This window comes from Entamoeba invadens, assembly GCF_000330505.1.
Source record: "Entamoeba invadens IP1 unplaced genomic scaffold scaff_1105074724509, whole genome shotgun sequence".
Taxonomy (NCBI): Eukaryota; Evosea; order Mastigamoebida; family Endamoebidae; genus Entamoeba; species Entamoeba invadens.
The window spans coordinates 134,567-145,820 of NW_004191926.1; the positions used below are offsets into that span (position 1 = coordinate 134,567).

At 34.1% G+C, this 11,254-nt stretch overlaps 7 protein-coding genes across 7 annotated transcripts; 4 read left to right on the plus strand and 3 right to left on the minus strand.

Moving 5' to 3' along the window:
- Window positions 1-13: 13 nt before the first annotated feature.
- Window positions 14-484, plus strand: EIN_308140 (ribosomal protein S13p/S18e protein; the record flags this gene model as incomplete). The annotated part of the gene is made up of 1 exon (XM_004186046.1): window positions 14-484. A coding segment is annotated over one exon (471 nt), but the record flags the coding sequence as incomplete, so codon positions are not given.
- A 358-nt stretch (window positions 485-842) lies between these two features.
- EIN_308150 (hypothetical protein) lies at window positions 843-1,208 on the minus strand (the record flags this gene model as incomplete). The annotated part of the gene is made up of 1 exon (XM_004186047.1): window positions 843-1,208. The coding sequence occupies one exon, from the start codon at window positions 1,206-1,208 to the stop codon at window positions 843-845; it is 366 nt and encodes a 121-aa protein (XP_004186095.1).
- Window positions 1,209-2,509: 1,301 nt separating this feature from the next.
- On the plus strand, window positions 2,510-3,943 carry EIN_308160 (hypothetical protein; the record flags this gene model as incomplete). The annotated part of the gene is made up of 1 exon (XM_004186048.1): window positions 2,510-3,943. The coding sequence occupies one exon, from the start codon at window positions 2,510-2,512 to the stop codon at window positions 3,941-3,943; it is 1,434 nt and encodes a 477-aa protein (XP_004186096.1).
- A 325-nt stretch (window positions 3,944-4,268) lies between these two features.
- On the plus strand, window positions 4,269-5,246 carry EIN_308170 (hypothetical protein; the record flags this gene model as incomplete). The annotated part of the gene is made up of 2 exons (XM_004186049.1): window positions 4,269-4,936; window positions 5,111-5,246. The coding sequence occupies 2 exons, from the start codon at window positions 4,269-4,271 to the stop codon at window positions 5,244-5,246; spliced, it is 804 nt and encodes a 267-aa protein (XP_004186097.1).
- Window positions 5,247-5,362: 116 nt separating this feature from the next.
- Window positions 5,363-6,379, minus strand: EIN_308180 (protein phosphatase 2C, putative; the record flags this gene model as incomplete). The annotated part of the gene is made up of 2 exons (XM_004186050.1): window positions 5,363-5,584; window positions 5,753-6,379. The coding sequence occupies 2 exons, from the start codon at window positions 6,377-6,379 to the stop codon at window positions 5,363-5,365; spliced, it is 849 nt and encodes a 282-aa protein (XP_004186098.1).
- Window positions 6,380-7,587: 1,208 nt separating this feature from the next.
- Window positions 7,588-9,183, minus strand: EIN_308190 (heat shock protein SSA1, putative; the record flags this gene model as incomplete). The annotated part of the gene is made up of 1 exon (XM_004186051.1): window positions 7,588-9,183. One exon carries the CDS (start codon window positions 9,181-9,183, stop codon window positions 7,588-7,590), a length of 1,596 nt encoding a protein of 531 aa, XP_004186099.1.
- A 1,180-nt stretch (window positions 9,184-10,363) lies between these two features.
- Window positions 10,364-11,252, plus strand: EIN_308200 (hypothetical protein; the record flags this gene model as incomplete). Its single annotated transcript, XM_004186052.1, has 1 exon — window positions 10,364-11,252. A coding segment is annotated over one exon (889 nt), but the record flags the coding sequence as incomplete, so codon positions are not given.
- Between the last annotated feature and the right edge of the window lie 2 nt (window positions 11,253-11,254).

The window sequence follows — 11,254 nt, forward strand, 5'->3', positions numbered from 1 at the left end:
CACTAACAAGTAGGCATTTGTCACCCAGGAATCAGACTTCCAGCACATGCTCCGTGTTTGCAACACAAATCTCGATGGTAAGAAAAAGGTCCCATATGCGTTGACTGGCATTAAGGGTTGTGGCAGACGTTTTGCGTTCCTTGTCTGCAAGCGTGCTGGCATTGATGTCAACAGACGTGCTGGTCTCTTGAAGGCCGACGAAGTCGACAAGGTTGTTGATATTTTGACCAACCCACTCAACTACAAAATCCCAGTCTGGTTCTTGAACAGACAAAAAGATATCAAGGATGGAAAGAACTGCCAACTCATTGCCAATGCCGTTGAAACCAGACTTAGAGAAGATATTGAAGCACTTAAGAAGATGAGAGCTCACAGAGGTCTTAGACATTACTGGGGTTTGAGAGTCAGAGGTCAACACACTAAGACTACTGGAAGAAGAGGAAGAACCGTCGGTGTCTCCAGAACCAAAGCGCCATCCGCTTAATTTTGAAATTTTCGACTTTGTTTTACGTTTATTTTTGTCCTTAATAACACACTAATTTTTGCAATTAGTGTGTTATTCAAATACAATACACGCCTTAGTTAAATGTGTAAATTATTAAATAATAATAATTAATTAATAATAAAAAACATTATTATAATTTATAATATAATTTATTATAAAATAAATAACAAAAAAAAGAAATATGTTATTATTTCTTTCAAAATATATTATTTTGAAAGAATAATATAAAGAAGTGATAAAAAGGTCTAATTGTTGGATACTAAAATATATTCGAAGTCTTCAATTAAAATAAAAACAATAAAACATAAAGCAACAAAAAGCAAATAAAAGACAGAAATCACTTTGACTCGGCAGCTTTCTTGGCTTTAGCAGCCTCACGAGAAGCCTTGAGATTATTCTTGGACTTCTCCTTTCTTTGCTTGACAGCCTCGTCGAGGACATCCTTTTCTTTCTTGTACTCCTCAGTATAGACTTTCTTTTCGTCCTCCGAAAGTTCCTTCCAGATTTGTCCCATCTTGATGTTAAGGTTCTCACCTTCCTTAAGGCCTGCTTTTATCTCTTCCCGTTTGGCTTGAGCGAATCTTAAGTATGGTGTTAATGGACGTTTGCTCTTCTTGGTGGTCTTTGGCTTTGCGGCGACTTTTGGTTTGTCAGTCTTTTCCTCTTCGGGCTTAGTAATTTTATCCTTCTTTGACGCTGGCATGTTGAAAACACGGTTTGTCTTTTCAAGTTTTCGTCATGCCTTATATACATCCGTTTTCTCTCCTCAAATACCCCACTATTCTCTCTTTTCGCCAATTGAGTGAATGACAACCCTAAGATTGAAAAAGATAGAATTGACATGGCCCCACTCTCAGTTCTGACTTTTCCGTCTTCATCACCAGCATCATCACTTTCTATTCTTTCTCCTCTTTCTCATTGCAGTAAAATAAAACCATTGAAAACTTCTTCGTTTTTCCCGAAATTTTGCGTCATTTCGACTTATACAATACAATTTTTGTCTTTTTTTATTAGGAAGTTAAACACAAATCACTCTCTTTCACTTCTTCACTCTTTTCTCTCTTTTCTTTGAATAACATTTGAATAACATTTGTGTCGAACTTCATCATTGTTTGAAAACTATATAATTTATAGCATATTAAACTATATAAGTAATATAATGAATCAAATTGCAACAAATAGTTAAATAAACTATGTATATTATCAATCATTCTGTTCGTCTTGGTTTGTCGCTGTATTGAGCAGAGAAATATTCCGCCGAGTCAAAATGCTTTCTGCTTGCTTGTGAATGAAGCCTGTCGTTGATGTCCTTTCGTGGGGAGATCTTGAGACAAGGCATTTTTTTGATTGAATCTGATTGCTCACTTTTTGTGATTGATGAGTCGTGATTATTGAGTGATGTGGATTGAGTTTCCATCGACGAGTTGTGAGATTTTCACTTTTTAAATCACAGAATCCCTTCGTTTTGACTCAGGTGTTGACTTCACGTGGAATTATTGTGACAATAATGTTGAGTTTTCTTGTCGTTTTGTGTATTTTGACTAAACTTTTTTTTTAAAAACAATTTTTTTTAATTAATCATTTTAATTAATTATAAATATTTTTCTAGTTTTGTTTTTTGTTTGTTTATGTTACAAAAAAAACTATAACTATATTATTGATAATAACTTATTGGTTAAAAAATAAAAAGTTTTATTATCCAAAATTCATGTTTGACTTTTTCCTTTAAAAAAAATTAATGTATTTTTATTTGTATTGTTTATTTCAATTAATAGTAAACTATTTGATAAATAATAAAAAAAATATTTACTTTTATTTTCTATTAATTATATCTTATTAAATTATTAACTTATACTTAAAACCGAAATGAATAATAATAAATTTTTATGATATTATTATTATAAAATTTAACATAAAAAACAAATTTAATAACAATAAAAAATTTCGAACCCTTTTATTTTATTCTAATTATCCAGAAAAAAATAAAAAACTATCATAAGTCCAATGGAAGTCGAAGCGAACTCGAAGTGTGTGGTCTGTGCGAATGATTGGGTAGTTTTGAAACGCGATGACTTTGCGAAAGTAGTTGAGGTAGTTTCTGACCGGAGTTATAAAGTCTCTAAATGTACGGTTAATCTTAGTTCCTTAGTAGGGAAACGGTATGGGCAATGGGTAGAAATCAAAGGTCATCAGTTTGTCACTGGGAAATCTCCTGATGAGATTGTGAATCAGTTTTGTCAATCTGAAGATGAAGTGACGAAAGACAATCGCAATCTGAATGATCAGAATACAGCCCAGCATTTAACAAGTGATGACATCAGTAAAATGAAAAGTGAAGGATTAGCTGGAGAAGAGATCATATCCGAATTATTAAAAAAATCTGACACTTTTGAAGGCAAAACGGGATACTCTCAGACCAAATATTTAAAGAAGAAAGTCGAGAAACACGTCATCTGCTTTCAAATCCTCGAAGCCTCCCCCATTAATTTATGTTCCGTTTATTCGTCCAAAGGCGCTTTTAAAGTCGGGAAGATCCGCGAAGACGCTTTAGCCTATATATTGTTTAACGCAAACTTACGAGGGTCCGTCGCCGTCTTAGAGAGTTGTAATGGACTCATTATTGGCAGTATTTTACGAGCAGTGACGGACAATCTTCATGTCTATGCTATTCGCTTCTCGAAGGAACAGTACAACTTGGTTCCTATAGTAGCACCCAAGCGCGATAGAGTACCTTCGCGCGTCGAGAGCGTCGTCACTCCAATTGATAGTAAAACAACTAGTAAAGATATTAATAGTATTAGTAAAACTGTGAATAGTATTAGTACTAGTATAAATATAACTTCTCAAGACGTTAATCATGGGAGTGAGATTTGTCAAGACGGAATAGACGAAGTAATTAAAGAAGTGAAAGAAGAAACTCAAGAACCAAAAGAATTAAAAGAACTAAAAGAAACTAAACAAGAGAAGTTATATGGTTATCGTATAGTTGACTTCAAACCAAACTGTCTTCCTGTTCTAGTTGATTCATTAGTAATAGTATGTCATGTTAATCCATTAGAAACTGTTCGGTACTTATTTCAGTCTTTGAAGAAGTCGGGGTCTTTAGTGGTGTACAGTCAATATTTAGAAGGTCTTTCAAGACTTTATAATTACTTAACTAAGAAGAAAGCTTTAGTCCACTACGGACTCTTCGAACCATTCTGTCGAACTATTCAAGTGTTACCCAACCGCACACATCCAACAGTCTTAATGGACTCTCTAGGAGGATATATCATGTATGGCATTAAAGTGAGTGAAGCCTTCGATGAAGTCGATGGAAAGATCGAAGAAAAGAAAGATGAAGCTCCGTTATATCTGAAAAATACGAATGATTTATTAGATGGAAGTCTCCCGGTTGGTAAAGAAGATCTTCCTACAGTGTACCAACAGAAAGAATAAACACGTTGCTAAGTAATTTAGTCGTCATTTGAGTGAAAAGTTCGGTCTTTGTGTTTGTATCTTTGACGAGTTTATAGTATTGTTTATAGGAAATACAACTATAATTATAGTACTTACAATTGTATGAGAAAATAATTAACGAGTTGTTTTTGGTTATTTTTATTGACGTTATTTCTCTACTTTTTAATAGGAATAATGAAATAAAAAAACTCGTTATTAAGTCAACTAATTAACGTTAAAATAATATAAAATAATAAGTTCAAAAATGACAATAAAAGACAGAAAGAAACTCATCTAAAAACAACTTACAAATTGAGAAGAATAGATGGAAGAAGAGGCGACGCGGTATCTTCATGATTTTCTTGATTTTAATTACTCCTCAGATTTATCGAAAGATTCGTTAGTGCGGAACGAGGATCTTGATCGTCGTATAAAAGACCGTCGCCGTCGTCAAAAAGAGAAAGAAAAAGAGAAAGAGCGTTCGAAAGAATCACCGAAAAGTCAAGACGGGAAAGTTGAAAAAAGCTTAAAGATGACTCTCAATTTCCGTAAGAGTGAGAAGAAGCCCGAAAAGGACGAGAAAGATGTCTTGTCGCGCGGCCGTGATCGTGACCGCAAAAAAGACCGCGACCCACACAAACGGTCTCTGAGTCGTTCCGACGACCGCACGCGGCGTCGGTCTTCTCAGCGGAGTGACGATCGGTGGAAGAGTGAGAAGACCGAGCGGTTTGAGAAGGAGAAAGATGTTCATCGGAGTGAGATATACACTGCGGAACGAACCAAGTCCTTGAAGCATGCCGGCGATGATTATTCAAAGAAAGGAAAAAGTGATTTGTCGTTACTCTCCTATTGTGAAGCTTGTATCGGCTATTTCCAGATGGTTTGTCGCAAAGCTTTCGAGTGGAATAGTGTCAAAAATTTCTGGGAGTATTGCATCAAAGTCGCCGAGGACAGTAATAAGACCATCGTCGGCCAAAAAGTCGCTGAAATCCTGTTTGTTCCTTTGTTGTTTTATTGTACTATACTTTTAATTAAATTATACTACATTTTTAATTCTTATTAAGGAATATAGTTTTGTAGTTTATTATAATACAGTTTATTATAATAAACTAGATTATAATAAGAAGTAGTATTATTTAATAAATGAAACTTATATTTATTAAACAGCGTCCAAATCAAACTCTCACTATTTGTAAACGAACATCCAACGGCAGAAAAATACTGCCAACTCGCACCATACGGAGAAATTGTTTCAAAGCTTCTGGACGACTTGGACAAAGCTCGGGCCCTTGTGGTATCATAAAAGAATGGAAATAATTGGATTAATTATTAATAGTAATTTTACTATAAATAACTAGTAAAATGTATACTAATAAACTACTAATAAAGAGCTAAAAATAATATTAAAATGTCGATGAATTATTTCCACTTGAAAAACACGACGATGGCGGTGTGATTGTCCATACTGCCCTTCTTAAGGGACTCTTCGACCATGTCCTTTGCGACCGCGTCAAACTCTTTTTTCTTATGTTTCTCGATGCTCTCATAAGTCAAAGTGATCAATTCTTCATAATTCATCTTTTCGTAAAGCCCATCACATGTCAAAATCAAAAACGGATTGTTCTTGCCAATGGGAGTCATCTACTTGTCATTATATTATTAACAATTTATTATTAAATTAACTCTATATTGAATCAATAAATATATAGTTTTATTATAATTTAATATGTTGACGGAACGAGATTGAGAAGTAATTGTTGGTGCCGAACGAAAGCACAGATAAAGGAAGAAAATTTGGAGAAAACAAACCTGAAGTGCAGGAATTGGTGAGACAAAGTCTTTCATGGATTTGTTGTGTGGATATTTGAACTCAATATCACCAAAACTTCTCGAAATAGCGAGAATACCATTAATACGTCCACAGACAACTTGTCCACCAGCTTCTTCAATTCTCTTTTTCTCGGCGTCGTCCGTTGGGTTGTGTTTGGTCGAAAGTGGCATTGGTTTGCAACCTTTCTCCTTGGGTTTGGTGACACCAAGGACAGCCTCCGCATCTCCAAGATTGGCAGTGTACAATCTTTTACCGACAAGAAGAACAACACAGGCAGTACAACCGTTATTCCATCTCTCAGCCTCGGAACGCTTCAACACTTCCTGGTCGGTCTTGAGGAAAGCACTGTAAAGAGCCTTTTCGTAGTTGGCCAACTTGAAATCGTTTTCTTTCACCAATATTTCTGGGAAGACTTCCTGTGCAACCTGCGCCGCCTCTTTGCCTCCATGACCATCGAAAATGGCGAAGAGCGCCATCTGGTCGCCTTTGATCTTGTACTGTTTGTTCAAATCAGGGATTATGACATGGGCATCCTCCATCTGAGGCCGTGGACCGCACGCCTCATAAAACCCAATGTCCATTTTTGCTAACTTTCCCTTGTCCATCTTCTTTTTTTCAAAGTTCTCTTTGTAAAACTTTTCAAGTTTATAGACGTTATTTCTGCAACTTTTTTTATGTCATTGCTTTTATTTCGCCCTGTTATACCTTCAGTTTACCCATCTATTTCTGTTATTAGGTTCACTTTTTAAATCCCAACAAAAGAGGTTTTAGAGTAATTAATTAGTTCCTTTATGGTTCTTTTATTATATTTGAATAGTAAAACAATTGTTTATATAAATTGTGAACAACTGGGTTTTTTATTGCAAAAAGTTGGGTTTGGGGTGCCACGTCACAAAACAATTTTTAGTACCAATATTTGGCAATATTCAGGATTTGTTTTAAATTACAAGATTGATATCTTTTATTTAGATATTCTTTTTTCTCATTTTTTAAGTTAAACTACTTTTGAAAAAAAGGAATTTAGGACTTGTCAACTTTTTAAAAAGTTACATAATTTTTAAATCCGTTCGTTTCTATTCACTAATTTTTTTATTATTTTTATAGTACTATATATAGTAAAAATATAATATATTACTAGTAAATAGTCAATAGTTCCATCAATTCTTTTTTATTATTTGTAACATATGTTTAATTTTAAATCAATTCAATCATTTTATTTAACAAGTTTTAATAATTAACAATAATCAAAAATAATAAATAATTATAACAAATTAATTGAAATTTGATTTAATTATGATAATAAAAAAATAAAAACCAGCTCGTTAATTAATTTTTAACAGCTTTTTTTTAAAATATTAACCTTAGCAAGTCAACTGAATCAACTTTTTTTGTGGGAAGGTGAAATCTGGATAAGATTTATCTAGATCATATTTATTTTTAGAATAATTAAAAATAAATTCAAAACACGAAATCGATTAGTTTTCGCGCAAACTACTGGTCTTTACAGACCAATGTTTCCTATTTTCCATGTGTTCAAAATAGTCAATACTTGCTGTTACGAGACATACACATAAATTTTCATGAGAGCGCTTCGATTTTTATCAATTTTTCATTATTTAAATTGGTTTGTGACACGCCGTTCTTAATTTAAGATCTTTTTAGTTCAAATACAAAAATAAAAAAGTGACTTATTTTGAGTAAAAAAATCAAGGATATAAATTATCCAGTTTTCACTTCGTAAGGTTAATGTCGTGTTTAAATTAATTAAAAATTATACTATAATTTATTTTAAGAACAACTATTTAATTTGCAGTTAAATAATTTTTCGTGTGAGTGTTTGGAAATGATCGATTTCGCCTTGTCTCGAATTTTTGTGTTGTATATTAACTGTCACTGATTTTTCCGCGGTCTTGAAAGACGGTCTGACCAGTCTTGCATCAACCTTTAAAAAGCCATTTGCGGTGATTTCGAATGTCACTGCGAATTTACAAATACCTTTCGGATACTTAGGGATGTTATCTACTGTGAAAAATTGTATTTCTCTCCCCCCTTGAAAGACGTGAATTTTGACTGATGTTTGATTGTCGAAAAAAGTCACTGCTGAGATTTCTTTTTTACAAGGCATTGGTTCATTTTCGTTTATGACAGTGACCAATGAAAGTTTTTTATCCTTATTGAAATTGCCGATTTGAAGAGGACTACACACAATTTCTTCTGGAAGGGAAATGTCTTGTGTCTGTTGAAGAATGTCTTTCGCGAGTAAACATGCTCCAATCGAAACGACTTCTTTAGGGTCGACATCTTGTTCCACAACAATCGAAGTCTCTCTGTATAACATCTCCTTAATCTTATCGATCTTCGAGGACCCTCCAATAGCAAGAACTCTGTCGATATCATGTTTGTCCAGTCGGGCCTTTGCAAGACACTTTCGAACGACTACCATACACTCTTCAAACACAACTTCACACCATTTCTCGACTTGGTGTCTTTCAAGTACCATTTGAAAATCCACCTCTTCAAATGGTTCAATTAAACACCTCTCGACGTCATTACTAAACAATTTGATCTTCGCTTCCTCACAATGAAGTGCTAACGTCTTCATCCGTTGTCGCTTTCTCTCAGCACTACTTGTCACACATAACTTGGTGTAAGTCTCTTCGTCGACTACTTTTAACTCGTCTAAGACATGCTGCTTGATCACTTCATCGATATCAAGGCCTCCTAAGTGATTGTTCCCACACGTCGCTTTTACACGAGTCCTCGCACCACTCATCTCAACGATACTCACATCTAACGTCCCACCACCAAAGTCAAAGACTAATACCGTCATTGTCCCGTGACTCAAGTCCTCTTTTGAATATTTCAATTGTTTGTAGGCAAAGAAGGCAGCGGTGGGCTCGCGCTCTAACCGTATCACCGTAATCCCAGCCATCTTCGCAGCAAATTCAACGGCTAACAATTGTGGCTCGATGAATTGAGACGGAACGGTGATGACGGCCTTGACTGGTGTGGTAGGAGGAAGTCCCACAAGAGAAGACATCTTCAGTTTGTAGAGAACAACTGCGGTCAACTCCTCTGGACTGCACTTATATGTCTCGTCGTTCCGCTTTTGCAAAATGAGAACAATCTCGTTGTTCTCTTTGGCTTCAACACCAAACGAAAATTTTTGCAAATCGGGTAAAATCTCCGTGTCTGTCATTTTCAGGCCAATCAGACGTTTCACATCACAAAAGCAGTTCGAAGATGGCGTTCCACCAACTACAATCTGCCCGTTGTCAAAATTCACTGTACTTCTCAGTAAAGAATCTCGATTGGAAAAAATCACAGATTCAACTTCCTGAGTCGTCACATTAAAACGCTTGACACAACTGTATGTGGTGCCAAGGTCGATCCCTAAGATCACCTCCATAACGAATTGGATTATTCGTGATGGAGTTTTGACACATCATTCGTTAATAGGTTTTTTATAACTTTTTAATTATATTATATAGATTTACTAATATAGTAAAATTAAAATTTATTTATAGTAAATCTGGTTGATGATACTTAAATATTTCAACACGTTTGTACAAGATAATAAAAAATGTCGTTTTTTATTATATAGAAAAAGACGTTATTTTGTATATAATTACTTAAATTATCACAGCAATAAAAAACATGGATTTAATAAAAACAATAAACGATAAATTTTTTAATTATAAAGTATAATAAAAAGAAAGTTAAAAGAATTAAATTACAATTAACGCCAAAAGTATATTCTGAGATAGAAAAAAAATTGATCATATATAAACAAAAAGAGTACTCAGAAAGTCTAGTTAATCGTCAAGGATATTCAGAAAATTTACGATTAGAGATAGTTTTTGTCGTCATCGTACTTCTAACTTGCATATAGATATGTATTAGTTCTTGTTATATATCAATCCCAACAAAAGTTAGTATTATGGGACTTCTTTATGTTAATTAAAATTATAATAAATATATTAAAATATTGTATTATTAAATAATACTAGTCATACTAAATTAATATACTATAAATTTTACTAAATTTATTGGGAGTTATTTATTTATAATAAATGTATTATAAATTAACTATGATATATGCATTAAATAATATAGTACATTAATAATTTTATGTATTAAATTAAAAAATAAAATAATTACAATTCATAATTCTTAAATAATAGTATTGAGATTTAATAGTATTATAATTATAATTATTCTAATTTTACTAAATTTAAAATTTATTTCAAAAAGATTCAAAAAATTTCAACTTTTGAACTTTTTGGCTTTTCATTTTTTGTTTGCTAAAATTAGTGCCACTATATCGGCACGGAATTCTTTTACAATCAAAATATCATTAAACCTCCCACTGCTTTCAAACATAGGCCTCCGCTAAAAAACTCAATGGGTACAAGGTGATTTTGATTTAGAGAAGAACTATATTTCTTAGCAATAATACTAATACATATTAGTAACAGCTTTTTCAAACAATTGTGAAGTAAGTTGTCATGCAACACAGAACTCAGAAAATGGGAGTCTTTCGAGTAACTTGAAAAACCTCAAAAAGCTGAAGAGAACTGAAAAACATCATGCAAGAGGAGATTCGACGGCAGCAGATTGAGAGATTAGTAATGTATTCCTTAGATGGGAGTAAGCAAGTCGAAGCATTAAATTTACTAACAGAGTGTTTAACATACGACGATTACATTTCGATCTTATTTCACGAGTTATTAAACACACAAAATTCCTCTGCGAGTCAAATGATTTGTGTGTTAATTAAACAAGCGATCAACAAAGGGAAGTCCTTTGACCATCAAACAGCTCTGACTATATTAATTTCTAAATTAGACACTCTCAAACACATCGGCGTCGTCTTATTAACACACATCTTCTTATTAGCAGATCAATCACTTCAAAAGGAAATCTTTCAATGGGCTTTAACCCATTCGACGCATCCACTCTTCATCGATGTAGTCTCTACAATCATCACCGATTGTTACTCCTCTCTCGGCCCATCTTTCGAAGTAGAAATCTCACAAATTGTCCGTCTTGTGACCCCTCAAATCGCTTCAACTACAGCAGGAAACGTCTCCCAAATCATTTTGATGTTAAAGGAGATCTCCTATTCCCCACCCCCTGACTTCCCTAATCTCTACGTCGACCTTCTTAATCATCTCCTTCACCTCTTACCTACAGCAAACGTCAACTTAAAACTCGCTATCGGTAAATTCATCTGCGAAGCCCCTTTTGTAGTTAAAAAGGCCCCAGAATTCACAGATCCCCTCATTAACGCGTGTTTCCTCCTCATCACCGACCAGGCAGACGACATCTTTGTCACCGGGTGCGACTTGTTGGAAGCACTCATCTCAGCGTTCCCAGAGAAGTTGGACCCTTTCACTTTTAAATTACTTCTCCCCCGTCTTGTCTTATCTCAAAATGAACAAACAGAACTCTTAGAAGGGAATTGCGACGACGAGGAT